Source organism: Lepidochelys kempii, chromosome 7 (genome assembly GCF_965140265.1).
Source record: "Lepidochelys kempii isolate rLepKem1 chromosome 7, rLepKem1.hap2, whole genome shotgun sequence".
Classification (NCBI taxonomy): Eukaryota; Metazoa; Chordata; order Testudines; family Cheloniidae; genus Lepidochelys; species Lepidochelys kempii.
This window is the reverse complement of record NC_133262.1, coordinates 126,225,053-126,243,424: the sequence shown is the minus strand read 5'-3', so window position 1 is coordinate 126,243,424 and position 18,372 is coordinate 126,225,053. Positions and strand designations below refer to the sequence as shown.

Below are 18,372 nucleotides of genomic sequence, written 5' to 3'. Positions count from 1 at the left end.
TGCGGCCACATCACTGACTTAGGAAGTATTATGCACCAGTCTATTCCTTACGCGACCTCACACAGAAGCGTAGAACTGCAGGGCAGGAAGGCCAGAGCATCTAGTCCAGGCCCCTGCAGTGGGGCAGGCCTACGTCTTAGCTAGAGCAATGGGTCTCAACCTTTTTATAGTTGTGGACACCTAAAAAATTTCGGATGGCGGTATGGGCCCCTTTGGAAATCTATTGTCTGCATACATAGGCGAATTCTGGTCAGCCAGGCTTCAGAATAAGTCTTTCGCGGACCCCTTGACATAGGCCAGAGACCCCTGGGATCCGCGGACCACAGGTTGAGAACCCCTAATCTAGACCATTCCTGGGAGCTGTTTAATCTGTTCTTTAAAAACCCCTCCAATGATGGCAACTCCACACCCTCCCTAGGTCGTTTGTCCCAGTGTTTAACTACTGTTACGGTCAGGAAGTTTTTTTCCCGATGTCCAACCTAACTCTCCCTTGCTGCAACTGAAGCCCACTGCTGCTTGTCTTGTCCTCAGTGGCAAAGGAGAACAAGTTAGCATCCTTCGCTTTATAACAACTTTTTACATACTTGAAGACTGTTATCATGTCCCCTCTCAGTCTTCTCTTCTCCAGCTTAAACAAACCCAATTTTTCCAATCTTTCCTCATAGGCCATGTTTTCTAGCCCTTTAATAATTTTTGTTGCTCTCCTTTGGACTTTCTTCTCTGAAGTGTGGTGCCAGACCTGGACACACTAAATCCAGTTGAGGCCTTATTAGTGTGGAACAGAGTAGAAGAATTACTTTTCATGTCTTGCTCACAACACTCCTACTAACACATCTCAGAATTATGTTCACTTTTTTTGCACAGTATTACACTGTTGATCCACTATGTTTGTGATCCACTATGATCCCCAGATCCTTTTCTGCAGCACTCCTACCTAGGCAGTCATTTCCCATTTTGTATTTATGCATTTAATTGTTCCTTCTGATGTGTAGTGCTTTGCATTTGTCCTTATTGAATTTCATCCTATTTACTTAAGATCAATTCTCCAGTTTGTCCAGCTCACTTTGAATTCTAATCCTGTCCTCAAAAGCGCTTGCAACCCCTCCCAGCGTGGTATTGTTCACAGACTTTATAAGTGTACTCTCTGTGCTAGTATCCAAATCATTGATGAAGATACTGAACAGAACTGAACCCAGGACAGATCCCTCAGGACCCCATTCGTTATGCCCTTCTAGCTTGACTCTGAACTGTTTTGTACCCTTTTTGGACCACAGCTGCACTTTGAGAAGCGGTCACCATTGAGCTGGCTACAGTGAGGTACGAGTGTCACTAATACAGTTAATTTACAACCCCATATGGTGTGTGAGTTGTTCAGTTTTTCCTCTCCCTCCAGTGTGCATTACTTGCACTTATCACCAGTGAATTTCATCTTTCATCATGTTGCCCATTCCCCTAGCTCGATCAGGTCCCTCTGAAGTTCCTCCCAGTCATCTCTGGATTTGACTCCCCCATATAGCTGTGTGTTAGCTACAAAATCACTGCCTCACTGCTCAGCCTCTTTCCGGACCATTAATAAATGTATTGTACAACCCTGGACCACGTACTTCCTGCTGCCCACCTTTAGCCAGAATGAAAATTGGCTATTTAAGCCTACTTTTTGCTTTCTGTTTCCTAGCCAGTTTTTGATCCATGATGACACTTTGCCTCTCACCTCATGATGACTAGGTTGCACCCATATGCGCCTTGCCCGCCCCCTTCCCCCTGGCCTTGCTGCCCCCCATGCACTCCCTCATTCCCTATAGCCTCACAGAGGGTCATGCATTCCTACAGGGATTAGTCCTGCTGGCTGGCTGGACTCTTGGACAGCCTAGGGCATGTTCAGGCTGTGCTCTACTCTCCCTGGGAGGGAGGAAGGATGTGTCTCTGGAGCTGGGCAGGCGGTGAGGCCCCCCAAGATTAGCCCACCTACCTCAAGTTCTCCCCTGCTTCGCTCACTTGGTGGGACAGTCTCTCAGGTAGGTCCAGCACGTATGTCTTCAGGTGGGCCAGCTCCAGGGCTTTCCAGATCTCCTCATCCGAGTACTGGTCAAACGGGTCCAGATTCATCCGTAAAGTCCCGGAGAACAACACCGGGTCCTGCAAGGCCAGCTCAGGGGTCTTTGACTGCGCTAGGTCTGGGGTCCTGCCAGCCCCAGAGCCATGAGGTGCTTGTAAGCCCATTACAGTTAGACACAAGGGGGGACACCCGCTGCAGCTAAGTCTGCTCTGTTTGGCTCGAGCCAGCTCTGAGCTGTTTGTCCAGCCACTCAAACTGGCTGCCCACGGTGCCCACAGCTGGGCAACGCACTGGCTGGAGGGGCAGGGTTAGTCTCCTACCAGGGATGCTTCACCAAGAGCTCGGCCATGCTGCAGCTCCAACAGCCACAGGCTGAGGGCAGGTCACCAGCCTTGCGGATCAGAGGAGCCAGCAAGTCGGTCTCAGAGGCTGGGTGAAGGTGACTGGCTGAGTCTAGGCTCCCAACGAGAGACCAGCAGGCTGATCCTGGGCCTGGGCTGAACATTTCCCACAGTGCCCAGGGAGCAGAATGGGAGGCGTCTGAGCTTTCGCTTCCAGAGCTCAGGAGGTGCCCAGGATGGGATGGGCCCCGTCATGCTGTGTCTCCTGGTGCAGCCGCTGTCAGCTCCCCTCCTTCCACGCCGAGGGGCTGGGGGCTCCGGCTTGGGCCCCTCCTGCTCATAGTGCCCCATTAGGCTTTGGCTGCCCCACGGTAGCAGGTGGGGATAAGTTAACGAACAGAGACACCTGGGGCATGGAGCTTCTATGGAGAGGCACAGCGCCCACCCCACACATTTGCCCTATTGCGAAATCCCTGGCCAGCTGCTGCCAGAGACCGGGCACGCAGCTCTGCCCGTGCAGCGCTCACCTGGGGGATGATGGTGAGACTCTGGCGTAGGTCATGGAGGCCAAGGGTCGATATGTCCACCCCATCAATCACGATCTTCCCTCCTGCAGCCTCCAGGACCCGGAATAGGCAGTTGGTGAGAGAGGATTTTCCAGCCCCCGTCCTGCCCACAACCCCGACCTGTGGAGACAGCACCCTGGGCAGTTAGCCTGCTGGAGCTGGGAAGGCTGCCCCCCCCCCCCCCCCCCGCCTCGCTTTAGTCACAGTGGGCAGGTTTTGCTCTGTCGCTCCCACTCACTGGCCCCCTGGTTAGTTCTGTGGCTCTTCTCTGGCTGGCTCCCGTTCTCGGTGTCTGTATGGTAGGGGGTGCCCAGCCCTTGTGCTGCCCACACTCACGTGCCCTGCGGTAGCCCTGGCTCTCCCATGGCTTCATTCCCCTGGATTCGCTTTCATAGATTCATAGATATTTAGGTCAGAAGGGACCATTATGATCATCTAGTCTGACCTCCTGCACAATGCAGGCCACAGAATTTCACCCACTACTCCTACAAAAAAACCCTCACACCTATATCTGTGCTATTGAAGTCCTCAAATCGTAGTTTAAAGACTTCAAGGTGCAGAGAATCCTCCAGCAAGTGACCCGTGCCCCATGCTACAGAGGAAGGCGAAAAACCTCCAGGGCCTCTTCCAATCTGCCCTGGAGGAAAATTCCTTCCTGACCCCAAATATGGCAATCAGCTAAACCCTGAGCATATGGGCAAGATTCATCAGCCAGCTACTACGGAAAATTTTTTCCTGGGTAACTCGGATAGATACTTTCCTGGCATCTATCCCCGGGTACTGCTGCCCCCTCCCATGCCCACCTCGCTGCCCCTGCCTGTGCCTCACGGGCTGAGTTCTGGTAGCTCACGTCACTGCTGCCCGGCTTCCCAGCTCTCACAAGCGCAGTGAGTGCAAAGCCAGGACAGCTCCCTTCCGGTTGGAGGCTGCATGGCAAAGAAGCTTCTTGGTGTGTAGGGTCGGCTCTGCTGACCCGGTGACTCCAGTATCCGGTGAGGTCAGATCCCTGAGTTTGGCCAGGCAGATGGGATGAGACTGACAAAGAGACCACTGACATCCTCCGCTCCGGACTTGGGAGCAGGCCTTGCTATTTCAACTAGAAGATGACGGGAGAAGGTTGGGAGAGACTCATGAAATTTCCATGTCAGGCTTCCATGCTCAGGTGCGGAAAAACCAGCCAAGCAAAGCTATAGTAAGGGCCAGGCAAACACCACAAGTTGAGTGGATGGGGAGTAAGGAGAGACAAAGTACAAATACGAGTGTTACAGTTCATGAGTCCGGCCTATCGAGGTCGCTTCCAGTCCTACAGGGCTGTGATTCTTTGTGCTGTTCAGGAGGGATAGGCATAAAAGTAAAGGTGGTGGGGTAGCTGTGATGTTATCTGATTAAAATATGACCGTATAGATCAGTGTTGCAACCACTGTTATATCTTTGCAGGAAACTTGTACAAAGGGTGTCGAGTGAGGTGTCTATGGAAAGGTTATGATTATGCTATTTGTATTTATGTATCATTTTTGTATTTGAAGTTATAAGTATTGGCTCTATACCTGGATTGCAAATGTTTGCTCCTGAGGTAACGCCCACAAGGCAGCACATCGTGGAGGGACTGTTCAAATTGAGTGACCCATCAAAGTACATTAACTCACAATGGACCATGGGAGACGCCCATCTACACTGAATGGAATGTCCTGCTGTGACTAGACAAAATGCATGGACATGGGACTTGCGCATGTGACTCCAAATGCCATCGTGTTGCTGTAATTTTCCACAGTAAGAACAATGGCATGCTCTCCACATGGCAAAAGCTATAAAAGGCCCTGGAAACACCTCCATTTTGTCTTCAGTCCTGCTCCTCATCTCCGAAAGAACTTTGCTACAAATTGAAGCTCTGAACAAAGGACTGAATGACCCATCCAAGCTGTGGATGTACTCCAGAGACTTGACTTAAGCCAGCAGTTTATTCATCACTGCTACAAGCCTGAACCAAGAACTCTGCAAATACTGTATGTATTTGTTTCTTGTAACCAATTTTAACTCTCATCTTTATTTGTGTCTTTTTATGAATAAACCTTGAGGGGGCTAGGGATAGTTCAATGGTTTGAGGATTTGCCTGCTAAACCCAGGGTTGTTAGTTCAATCCTTGAGGGGGCCATTTAGGGATCTGGGGCAAAAATTGGGGATTGGACTAGATGACCTCCTGAGGTCCCTTCCAACCCTGATATTCTATGATTTTACCTACTAAAGGATTGGCATCAGTGTGATTTTTGGGTAAGATCTAAGTTATATATTGACCTGGGTCTGTGGCTGGTCCTTTGGGATCAGAAGAACCTATTATTTGATGAGACTGGTTGTAAAGAACCACTCATCTCTGAATCCAGTGTTTTTGGTGGAGATATAAGAACTGGAATGCCTGAGGAAAGTGCCTTTATGTTTTCTTGTTAGCCAACGTGGTGAAACAGAAGTTTACTTTTGTTGCAGATTTGGTATATCTTATCGGGGATTAGCCACCAGTCTCGGGGTGTATCTGCCCTATTTCTCAGCAGTTTGTCTTGAATTTGACATCCTCAGTTGTGACCCACTGAGGCATGATTACAGTAGCATTGTACATCAATGATTCAGTAAACTGTAAAGAAATAAGAGGTAATATGGACAAAACAGAATCTGTTTGGGTCAAAATCATCTTGAGGAGGGATTGTAAAAGAGGTTCTGTTAGGATAGTGTTAGGGGTCTGTTGTAGACCCACAGGGTCAGACACAGATATGGACAGAGAGCGCTTGAATATTATTATTAGATCAATCAATACTATTGGGAATTGTGTCATAATGGGAAACTTCAACTGCATGGACATAGCTTAGTGAATAAAAGCTACTCATACCAGTAGGGCTCAGTTATTCGTGGATGTGATAGACAACAGTTTTCTTCATCAGCTTGTCACTGCACCAACAAGAGGTGATGTAATTTTAGATGGTTGGGTAAGTAGTGAGGATATCACAGAAGAGCTGGTTGGAGGAGCTAACCTTGGATCAAGGGATGACGAGTTGATTCAGTTTAGATTAAATGGAAGGATCATCAAAACCAGGGCATCAGCTATGGTTTTGATTTCAAAAGAGCACAGTTTGAGATTTTAATGGAATTAGTTAAAGAAGTCAACTGGACCGAAGAGCTCAAGGACTTAAAAAAAACCCAAAAACTTGTAGGGAAAGGCTCCAGATCCAGCTGGATGAATAACCACCTCAAAAAAGTGGCAAAGCATCGTGCAGCCTCATGCATCCAACGAAGTGGGTATTCACCCATGAAAGCTTATGCTCCAATACATCTGTTAGTCTATAAGATGCCACAAGACTCTTTCGCTTTTACAAATGCAGACTAACACGGCTACCCCTCTGATACTTGACACCTCAAAAAAGTTATTAGGAGTAAGCAGAGAGCCTAGGGGAATGGTAAAGGGATTAATCAAGAAAACTATATTGTGGAGATTAGAAAATGTAGGAATAAAATGAGAATTTCTAAAAGTCAAAATGGTTTAATGTTTGTCAAAGAAATTAAAATAACTAATGAAGTGCTTTAGTTATAAAAATAAGGAAGGATGAGGCTTGGTCACTTTTCAGTGTGGATGGGAGGAGATTAAAGATAACCTAGGTGTTGCCCAAAAACAAAATGAATACTTTGCCTCAGTTACCAATCAGGATGATAATATGGAACATGTGTATGAAGGCAGTATGGCTGAGTGAAGTTAACCACATCTGAGGAGGAAGAAAAATTCCAACAGCTTAATGTACTCAAATTGGGGAGAAACCTGATAATTTCCATCCCAGAAGGCTGAAAGAACTGGCACATGAAATTGCTAGTCTGGTAACAAGGATTTTTAATAAATCTGTCTATTTGGGGAGGTAGTACCATATGACTAGCGAATAACCAATGTTGTACCTATATTTAAGAAACAGAAAAGAAGTGATCCAGGCAATTACAGACCTATTAGTCTGACCTCAGTAATATGCAAGACTTTGGAACAAGTTGTGAAGTAAATAATAATTAAATTCATGGAGGTAAACAAAAAAGGGGATGTAATGCAATATGAGTTTACCAAAAGTATATTATGCCAGAGTAACCTGATTTCCTTCTTTGATAAATAACTGCTTTTTAGATAAAGGAAATCCAGCAGATCCAATATACTTGGACTTCAGTAAAGCATTCAACATGATACCTGTGGCACTCTGTACCTCAAAGCAGCACCCTGGAACCCTTGTCGTATAATTATGATATATTTCATAGAAAGCATGCCATGTAGAATATCATATGAATGGTCATGATCTGCTGAAACACATTGTTCTGTTAAAATATGTATATCATCGATATGGATGAAGTTATGAGATTTTGCTGTATGGTTGCTAATGAAATATGTTGTAAGTCTGAGAGTCTCTACTATAAGGGTGATGAGCCCCACCCAGGAGGGTGTTAAATGACCATTAATCAGCAGGGGAGTTGTAATCAAGGAATTTACATCTCTATGACTCAGTTGCACAAGACTACACCGGGGAATTGCTTAGCTCTGTGACTCAGCAAAGCCCACCAGGACATGCCTGGGCTAGTGTCTTCCAAGCACATGGACGAAGGATATACAATATGGGACAGTGGCATCATGTTTTCACCTTTCTCCTCCCTCTACCTACACTAGAAGCAACAAAAACACTGAGAAGACACACTTCAACTGAGGAGACTGGTCCCAGGCTTGAAAGGGGAAGTCTGTGTATTAAGAATTGTAACATCCAGTAGGGTGAGAAAACTGCTTGATCCAAATACTGCCTAGTCGAATAAGGTTTAAGATTTAGATTGTGCGCTTACTTTTATTTTCTTTGGTAACTAGCTCTGACCTTTTATGCCTACCACTTATAATCACTTAAAATCTATCTTTCTGTTGTTAATAAATCTGTTTTATATTTTACCTAAAACAGTGCTTTTTGGTTGAAGTGCTTGGGAAATCTCAGTTCAGTTTACAAAGGCTTGTGTATGTCTCTCCACACTGAGGGAGGGGCAGACTGGGTAATAAACTTACACAGGTCAGGATTCTGACCAGGCAGAACAGTACAGCTCTGGAGTGCCAGGCTGGGGAGCTGAGGGGAATTAGAATCATAGAATATCAGGGTTGGAAGGGACCTCAGGAGATCATCTAGTCCAACCCCCTGCTCAAAGCAGGACCAATTCCCAACTAAATCTTCCCAGCCAGGGCTTTGTCAAGCCTGACTGGTGCCTTTCTCTGTGTGATTCGTGAGTGGCTCTGGGAGCATGCATGCAATCTAGCTGAATGTGGGGCTCCACACGCTGTTGTGCTGAGTGATAACAGCACCTGGAGGGGTTTGCTGTTTGTCCCTAGCAAAACATTGGCAAGACAGCCCAAGCTGGAGAGTACAGTGGTACTCCCCAGGTTTTACCCCGGGGATCCTGTCACAGAACAACATGGAAAATTACTAATTAGAGAAGATGGGGATTAGTACAAGAATTGCAAGGTGAATAAGGAACTGGCTAAAGGGAAGAAGGCAACGGGTTGTGCTGAAAGGTGAACTATCAGACTTAAGGGAGGTCACTAGTGGAGTTCTTCAAGGAACCAATTTTATTCAGTATTTTTATTAATATTAATGATCTTGGCACAAATAGTAGAAGTGTCCTTGAAGACAGGAGTGACAGATATGAGATGCAATTCAATAATACAAAAGTGTAAGCTCATGTACTTAGGGTCTAATAATAAATAATAGGGAAAGCAGTGGATGTATTGTTTCTTGACTTTAGCAAAGCTTTTGACACGGTCTCCCACAGTATTCTTGTCAGCAAGTTAAAGAAGTATGGGCTGGATGAATGCACTATAAGGTGGGTAGAAAGTTGGCTAGATTGTCGGGCTCAACGGGTAATGATCAATGGCTCCATGTCTAGTTGGCAGCCGGTGTCAAGTGGAGTGCCCCAGGGGTCGGTCTTGGGGCCGGTTTTGTTCAATATCTTCATAAATGATCTGGAGGATGGTGTGGATTGCACTCTCAGCAAATTTGTGGATGATGCTAAACTGGGAGGAGTGGTAGATACGCTGGAGGGCAGGGATAGGATACAGAGGGACCTAGACAAATTGGAGGATTGGGCCAAAAGAAATCTGATGAGGGTCAATAAGGATAAGTGCAGGATCCTGCACTTAGGACGGAAGAACCCAATGCACAGCTACAGACTAGGGACCAAATGGCTAGGCAGCAGTTCTGCGGAAAAGGACCTAGGGGTGACAGTGGACAAGAAGCTGGATATGAGTCAGCAGTGTGCCCTTGTTGCCAAGAAGGCCAATGGCATTTTGGGATGTATAAGTAGGGGCACAGCGAGCATATCGAGGGACGTGATCGTCCCCCTCTATTCGACATTGGTGAGGCCTCATCTGGAGTACTGTGTCCAGTTTTGGGCCCCACACTACAAGAAGGATATGGATAAATTGGAGAGAGTCCAGCGAAGGGCAACAAAAATGATTAGGGGTCTGGAACACATGACTTATGAGGAGAGGCTGAGGGAACTGGGATTGTTTAGTCTCCAGAAGAGGAGAATGAGGGGGGATTTGATAGCTGCTTTCAACTACCTGAGAGGTGGTTCCAGAGAGGATGGTTCTAGACTATTCTCAGTGGTGGAAGAGGACAGGACAAGGAGTAATGGTCTCAAGTTGCAGTGGGGGAGGTTTAGGTTGGATATTAGGAAAATCTTTTTCACTAGGAGGGTGGTGAAACACTGGAATGCGTTGCCTAGGGAGGTGGTGGAATCTCCTTCCTTAGAAGTTTTTAAGGTCAGGCTTGACAAAGCCTTGGCTGGGATGATTTAATTGGGGATGGGTCCTGCTTTTGAGCAGGGGGTTGGACTAGATGACCTCCTGAGGTCCCTTCCAACCCTGATATTCTATGATTCTATGAATAAGAATTTCTGCTACAAGTTGGGGGGGCTCATCATTTGGAAGTGACAGAGGAGGAGAGAGACCTGAGTGTGTAGGTTGATCACAAGGATGACAAGCTACCAATGTGATATGGCTGCAAAAAAGGCAAAGTGATCCTAGGATGTATCAGGCGAGGCATTTCCAGTGGAGAGAGAGAAGTATTAATGCCACTGTACAATGCACTGGTAAGACCTCATTTGGAATACTGGGTAAAGTTCTGGCCAACCATGTTCAAGAAAGACAAATTCAAACAGGAACCAGTGCAGAGAAGAGCTGCAGGGCTGATCCAGGGAACAGAGGGTCTATTTTATGAGAGCAGACTGGAAGAGCTTGGGGTTATTTTAGCTTATTTAGAAATTAGAAGATTTCTAGCCTGCAGAGGAGAGAGGCACTGGAATTAACTTCCAACAGGAGTTATGGAGGCAAACAACTGAATTAGTTTTGAGAGAGACCTGGGCACATTTAGGAGTGTAATTGTATGACAGGGTAGCATGTCATGGTTGTTGTGAAGAAGTAAAAAGGGATCTCACAAAACTGGGTGACTGAGCAACAAAATGGCAGATGAAATTCAATGTTGATAAGTGCAAAGTAATTCACACTGGAAAACATAATCCCCACTATACATACAACATTATGGGCTCCAAATTAGCTGTTACTACTCAAGAAAGAGATCTCAGAGTCATTGTGGATAGTTCTCTGAAAACATTCACTTTGTGCAGCAGCAGTTAAAAACCTAATTATCTATCCCAATTAGGAAAGGAATGGATAATGTGATACAGAATGGCCAGGGAGCAGTGGTAGAGGCAAAATATATAAACCCTAGGCTAATTAAGGCGTGGTTCCCTGTGGACTAGGGAGGGTTGCTACAGGTTAATTGGAGCACCTGTAGTCAATTAAACCCTGTCAGGACCCTAATAAAACCCCCTGCTTCAGGCAGTCAGAAAAAGGAGAGAGGACTGGAGCTTGGAGGTGTGTTGTTAGATTTGAAAGACCAGAGAACTGAAGTGAGGAAGACTTCCTCCCCCAGTGTCTAAGGACCAAAGGTTCCCCATCCAAGGGGGAAGAGGGTAAGAACCTGCAGGGGTTAATAAGAGGGGTTGAGGCTCAGAGTGAGGAGCAAACCCAGACCCCTCCCCTGCTTCCCTCCTCTACCACCTTTCTGGGCCACTAGCCGAGACCTCGGTGGCCCAAGAGCAGGGGCAAGGGGTGGTGTCTTAGCCCCCCTGCCAAGAAAAACGCAAGACCCACCATACTAACATCGGCCATCTTGCCACAATAATAAGACAGAAAATATCATATTGCCTCTATATAAATCCCTGGTGTGCCCACATCTTGAATATTATGTGCAGATGTGGTTGCCCCATCTCAAAAAAGATATATTGGAACTGGAAAGGTTCAGAAAATGGTAACAAAAATGATCAAGGTATGGAACAGCTTCCATATGAGAAGAGATTAAAAAGACTAGGATTGGTCATCCCTCTGAAGCATGTGGCACCAGCCACTGTCAGAAGACAGGATATTGGGCTAGATGGGCCTTTGGTCTGACCCAGTCTGGGCGTTCTTATGGTGGGGAGCAGGGCTTGGAAGCCCTGGGGTTCCTTTCAGTTTGTCTCATGCTTCAGGACTTCAGCCACCTGGAGGGGTCAGGAAGGAATTTTTCCTTTCCCTCAATGTATTCTGTGGGTTTTTTTCTGGGGAGGTGGGGTGTCTCCTTCCTCTGAACCATCAGGGATGGCAACAGCTGGAGATGAGACACGGGATGTGGGGGGACAGGGCTCTGAGGTGAGACCGAGCATTCATTCTTTCTTTCAGGTGCTGGGCTGGCTGGTTCTAGCTCCCATGCTAAGGGTCTAACTGGTCACCGTATGTGGAGTTGGAAAGGAATTTCCCCTGGTCAGATTGGCAGTGACCCTGGGTGTTTTTCATCTTCCTCTGCAGCATGTGGGTCACTTGCCAGGATTATCTTGGTACATCTCAGTCAATTCCCTGCCACTGCAGGGGCCTCGGGCACTGGTGCAACTAAGTGTCTCCTCTCCTCTGCTGCAGCAGATAATCTAATCTAAGAGCTGTTGTAGTTTTGTCTAATTTTGGTTGTTGGGCTTCGGGGGTGGGTGCTGAGTGGGGCTGGTGGCCTGTGATACACAGAGGGTCAGACGAGATCATCTGGTGGTCCCTTCTGAACTCAAACTCGAGGATTCTCCAAAATAAAGTGATGTCTTCTGGCTCTGATCTGAATCAATGAGTGTTTCAGTCCTGGAATCAAACTCCTGAGGGGGTTCCCCCCCCATCATTAGCTGACAGCAAAGAACCAGAGGGGTCTGTCGGGGAGGCTTCTCACCTTTTCAGTGCTCCCAATATCACAGGTGAGCCCATGAAGAACCAGCTCCAGCCCAGGTCGGTATCGGGCTTGGTAGTTAGTAATCTGGATCTCGCCTTTGCTAGGCCAGCCGGGGGGTGGTCGCTGCTCCGTCACCCACGGAGCCTGGGGGTTGGCGAAGGAGTGTTAAAAGGATGTCTGATAACTGGGGAACTGTGGTGCAAAGCACTCTGGGTAGCAACATGCAAATGAAGTGAGATATGCAGAGAAGCAGAGGTGCCCAGTTCTCCCTGTACCACTTCCCGCTCTATCTCCCAGTCACCTTTCCCTCACCCGCTCTCACCTCATTCTCCACCTGCGTGTACTCATGAACTCGCTCCACTGCCACGATGTTGGTTTCCAGCTCCGATGTCATCCGCACCAGCCAGTTCAGCGTCTGGGTTATCTGCACAGCAGAGACCAGCGGGTCCTGAGCCTGGAACACCCAAACCTTCGCCCCTTCCTAGGGCCCAGTGCCCCAAGCAGGAGCTTCTGCATCCTGACCCCATCCTGCTATAACACACCAAGCAGCAGGCCCCCCAACCTCGCTCACCCCGTTGCATCCAGCAGCAAGGCCCCTGCCCTGTCCCCACCTCCTCCCAATGGGACAGTCCCCTTCCCAGCCCCATCCTGGCCCAGGACCCACAGAGGGAGTGCCCCTGTCCTGGACCAGCATATGCCTCCTCCCTCGCTATGGGAACATCTTTCTTATCTCCAGCCATCCCAGCACCCCCCAGCAGTGTCCCCCTCCCAGCTGGCAGCCCCCGGAAGAGAGCCCCTTTGCCGGCCAAATGCCCAGCAGCACTTCCCAGCTGAAGGCAGGAACCAGCCACGGAGGCTCTGCCACCGGGAACAGCCCTGCCCCCCTGGATGTGAGCAGGCCCCTGCACAGCAGAGAGGCCTTGTTCCCCTGAGCGGCTGGACTCACGTTGAGTGCTGAGGAGATGGAGAGCCCAACGATGCCACTCCCCAGAGAGTCCCTTGTAATCACGGCCAGGAGAGCCGCAAAGAAAACCACCAGGTTCCCGACAAACTCCTGGCGGATGGCCAGCCACCTGCAGCAGGGAGAGCGTTGGCGGTGAGGTGTGGGAGAGAGAAGCCTGCCTGCACCTACGCTCGCATGGTGGGGCACTTACAGTGAGCACCATCAGCACCATTCCTGGCCACCCGGAACACCCAGCACCACCCCATCCGCTCACCGCACCCATCAGTGCAGTGAACGTCCATCACAATCCCCCTCCCCAGGCCTCACCATAAATATTCCCCTCAGGCACCTGTTTCTCACACAGAACTGGTGCTCTTAATCTCCTACCTGTGGCCTCAATATTCCCTACTAATCCACCCTGTCACACCCTACCTCATCTGCGAGCGAGCACCCTAATAAAACCCCACTGGCAAACAACTGTCTGACCAGCAATATTCTTTCCCAGTAATCACCCAACTCACACTAAACTGCCCCTCCCAGGCAGCTGGCTGTGCCTCATTTTAAATATTTCCCTCTCATCATCCCCATCTCCCAGTTACATCCTAAATTCTCCCCGTCCCATCACGCCTGGGTATTCACCTGGAAAGCCCTTGTGTAACACCATATATCTTCCCTTGTATTTATATATACAAAAAATAAAAGGGGGCACAGCTGCAGGCGCATCACAGAAGGGGGGGAGACACCCACTCAGTCAAAGGTGAGGTATCAGCCTCGCCATGTCATCTGGTTACGTCCCCCAGGCTACCAGCCCCACGTCAGCCTGATCTGGATGGAGCTAGTCCTCACTAGCATCTCTCCTAGCATCCCATGACTCCCACAGTCACCTCACGCCCAGGTATGTGCCACCAGGGACATTACATATGCGTCTGACCATTTCCTCAACGTTACACCAAAAGGGGCTGTGTGTGGTCTCTGGCGAAAGCGAAGGTCTAGCTGATTGTCCTAGTTATTGGGAGATGTTTTATGGAAAACAATTTTAGAGCCATGTAATGTAGGATATTCGTGTTCCAAATCTGCTGGGAGTGAAAACTACCACTTGAGGAGGAGGCATCTGAGAGCCCACCAAATCCACATGAGAACAATGGACGCCCATGGAGACAGGGTGTTTATTTACTGTCTGGAGTAGATGTTGGCTGGAGATTTACAAGGACAAACAAACTCCAAGAGAGTTCTGGGAAAAGGGGCCATGGGCTAACAGACAATAGGCTCTGACTGTAAAAGAGGAGAAGAGTTGCCCATGTGGTTATCCATGACAGGAGAAGACACTCTGTCAACCTGGTTCATAAAAAGTTGACCCCAGCTTTTTAGACTGGTCAAACGCTGCAAGAACCAACCTTTGGGTGAGAAATATCTGATTAGACAGAAAAGTAACTTGTGAATAAGTCTAGGCTAGAGATTGAGCGTAATGTTTTTCTTTTACTTGTAATCTTATCTTTCCAAATCTTTAGACTTGCTTTGATTTGAATCTTTACCTCAAGCTCTGTTAAATAAACCTCAATTTCTGTCCAAGTGCCTTGTGCTAGGGCAACTGCTGAACTGAGGTGAAACCGGTGAACTATGGTGCACGATCTCTGTGGAGCCAGTGGATCAGTGTACACAGCAGGTGTTCTGCAGATAGGGGACTGGTCATTCAAGTGTGACAAAGCAGGTGTGTAAATTGCTCGCCTGCAGAGGGAAAGAGCAGGCGCTCACAGAGACAAGTAGCTGGTGTCTGAGGAGTGTTTCCCCTGGTGGGCACAGACAAGGCTCTCTCATGCTGTGAGCAGGTGGTAGTGATTCACCCTGGGTGTAGCTCTGAAACACCGTCACACCATGTTTCATCATAAATCATCCTCCCAAATCACCAGGTCTCATGCTCAATTGTCCCCAAGTCACTTTCACTCTCTCATCCTAAATCCTCCCCCAAATCAACCAGTATCTAACCTAAACCAGTCACTTCCATTGCACCTCACACCTACATTGTCTCCCTGTCCATCCCATCTCTCCTTCTACCCTGCTCCGCCTAGTGGGTTCCCTCAGGGATTGGTTCTTGACCTTGTGCTATTGAACATTTTTATCTATGTCATGGAAGAAAACGTAAAATCGCCAGTGATAGCATTTGCAGATGACACACAGATTGAGGAAATGATAAATAATGAAAAGGACAGGTCACTGACAGAGAGCAATCTTGATCAGTCAGGAAGCTGGGCACACTCAAACAATATCTTTTTCAATACTGCCAAAGGTATAATCATATCTCTAGGAACACAGAACGTAGGCCATATTTACTGGATGGGGGACTCTATCCTGGGAAGCAGTGCTCTGAAAAAGACTTGGGTACCAATGTGAGATTTCTAAAAATAGCTACAGCACTCAACAGAGGATGTAGGCTCAGATTATGGTTACCTCTACATTTGGCACTGGTTTGACTGCTACTGGACTACTGTGTTTTAAATGAGGACTGGACGTTTTTCAAAAGGTCTGCTCTAGTTCAAATCTGCATGAATTCCAGGAAGTCCCATGGCCTGTGCTATGCAGGAGTTCATGATACATGATCACAATGGCCCCTTCTGGTTTTATAACCTATGAATCAATGTACCTAGGCGGAGCAGGGTAGAAGAAGAGATGGGGTAGACAGGGAGACAATGTAGGGCAGCATTATCTCCTGCAAATTGTAACCAAACTTGTTTGTCTGAGCAATTGGCTGAACAAGAAGTAGGACTGAGTGGACTTGTACACTGTAAAGTTTTACATTGTTTTATTTTTGAATGCAGTTATTTTTTAACATAATTCTACATTTGTAAGTTCAACTTTCATGATAGAGATTGCACTACAGTGCTTGTATTAGGTGAATTGAAAAATACTATTTCTTTTGGTTTTCACAGTGCAAATATTTGTAATAAAAAATAAAGTGAGCACTGTACACTTTGTATTCCATGTTGTAATTGAAATAAATATATTTGAAAATGTAGAAAACATCCAAAAATATTTAAATAAAAGGTATTCTATTATTGTTTAACAGCACGATTAATTGCGCAATTAATTTTTTAGATCGCGAGCTTAATCGCGATTAATTATTTAATAGCTTGACAGCCCTAAAAAAAACTATTGAAACAAGACACTTCACTGCACACACCTCTCCCTCTGGGGAGAGGATGATAGAACAAACAACATGTGACAGATGTGTAATTATAGTGCTTAATACACTACTAGAAGGCGCTCATACTTAGAATAGAATAGGAAAATTTTAGCATTTCCATCTAGTAATGGATCAATACCGTTGTTAGGATTCCTTCTGTTCTTAATACACTTTTAAAAATCCCTTTTTATTGTCCCTTACTCTTCTGGCTATAGATGTCGCAGTGTGTTATTTTGCTTCCCTTATCAATTTTCTACAATTCCTAGCTTCTAAGCCCCACCCACCCAAAGCACTCAACCAGCAATGTGCCCAACACCCAACAATGCCCTCCAGCATTCAGTCAAGCACTCCAACACCCATCAGAACCATCCCAATCTATCTGAAGCATCCAATACTCCTAATACTGATCCAGAACACCTCAGCACCCCACAGTGTAACCTCCCCAGTTCTCCATGAATCCCATGGGCACCAGGTTTGTATAATTTTTGGTGGTGCCCAGAATGGGTCCAAGCAGAACCGTCCCATCCATAGGATGTACCGGGACAACCGCCCCAGGCCCCACGCTTCAGGGGGATGTGGGGTACAGGGCGGCCTGGGGAGATAGTGGGGGGCCTGGCACCGGCAGCAGCGAGCAACCCGGCCCCAGCCTTCCCTGTCCTGCCGGCTCCTGGCATTGCTTGGGGGAGGGGGAGGAAGCTGGAAAGAGGCAGGGTGGGGACTTGGGGGAAGAGGTGGAATTGGGGTGGGGAGGGGGTGGAGCAGGGCTTGGGGGAAGGGATGGAGTGCGGCAGAGGAGGGATGGGAAGAGGCTGGCCAGCACCAGGCCCCCCGCTAGGCCCCCCAGGATGCCCTGTACCCCACGTCCCACTGAAGCGTGGGGCTCCCCAAAGAGCGGGGCCTGGGGTGGTTCCCCCGGTCCATCCTATGGACAGGATGGCTCTGAAAATATAAGCCCAAACATTGGTGGAGCCTGAATATTGATGGAGCATAGGCCCATATAACTCGCCGCCTATGGAAGCCCCCAGCAGCGCCCCACCCTATCAGCCAAAATCACCCCAACAAGGCCCCGTGCTAGAATGTGATCCTGTCCCAAAAGTCCCCTGTTCCTAACAGAAATATGCAGACTCCATGCAGGGTCTGGAACCTTATGGTGTTAGCTCCACAGTATCCAGTTCAGCCAGCCAAGACCCAGAACATCCAGAGGCCAAATGAGGCTCTTCAGATAAGCCAAAGGCCAGGAGAGCCCCAGCTCCTAGTGATCCCCCCACAGCCATCGAAATCACGTGCACTGATTTTACTGCAGCGAGCTGCACTCAGCCCAGTCACATGATGAATACAAGCCCTGCTGGTCTGTCCCTTTGGGGGAGGAGTCATCTCACCTATTCGAGACAATCCAGGAGTAAACACTTTTCTGGTTGATGTCCATGATCTGGTCGTTGTGCTGCAGGAACCGCGCCTGGTGTCCGTAGGCCCTGATCACAGACAGGCCTGACACTGTCTCGCTGAAGTGGGAATAGATGGGAGACCTGGTGACGGAATCCAGACGTCTCAGCTGGCGGGACGTGGAGACGTAGATGCGCTGGGACCAGAGAAGCAGCTCCATTACTGCAATGGGCACCCAGGACCTTCCCACCCGTGGCAGACGGCAGAGACCTCAGTTCCGCTAGGTGTGTCTGCTCTGGGAATGCCCAAGGAAGGAGAGAGGCTGAGCTCTGCCCCGCCCATTGCGCCAAAAGTGCCAGAACCACTCACCAGCAGGAAGAAATAGAAGATGCCCAAGGGAATGATGATGAGAGCGAAGTAGGGGGTGGCCAGGCAGATCATGAGCAGGGTGCTGATGATGCCCAGAAAGCAGGTCAGCCAGCTACGGAAGGACATGGGGATGGTCTCATCCACAGTAAAGATGTCCTGGGAACAGATGGAGAAGAGGGGAGACGCAGGCAGTGATGCAAGGCCCTGCACGTCCTAAGGGACGCTCTGATACCACTCTGCCTTCCAGCCCTG

General features: G+C 48.2%; 1 protein-coding gene across 2 annotated transcripts in view; it reads right to left on the bottom strand.

Annotated features, from left to right (window-relative positions):
• The window catches only part of ABCC2 (ATP binding cassette subfamily C member 2), a 65,266-nt gene that overhangs the window by 3,659 nt on the left and 43,235 nt on the right, over nucleotides 1-18,372 (bottom strand). For both annotated transcript variants that reach the window (XM_073354678.1, XM_073354677.1), the window contains exons 24-30: nucleotides 18,121-18,276; nucleotides 17,748-17,947; nucleotides 13,194-13,320; nucleotides 12,570-12,671; nucleotides 12,248-12,391; nucleotides 2,925-3,083; nucleotides 1,970-2,136 (exon numbers count right to left, since the gene is read on the bottom strand). In XM_073354678.1, coding sequence (XP_073210779.1) covers nucleotides 1,970-2,136; nucleotides 2,925-3,083; nucleotides 12,248-12,391; nucleotides 12,570-12,671; nucleotides 13,194-13,320; nucleotides 17,748-17,947; nucleotides 18,121-18,276 — 1,055 coding nt within the window. The remainder of the gene's footprint in view (nucleotides 1-1,969; nucleotides 2,137-2,924; nucleotides 3,084-12,247; nucleotides 12,392-12,569; nucleotides 12,672-13,193; nucleotides 13,321-17,747; nucleotides 17,948-18,120; nucleotides 18,277-18,372) is intronic.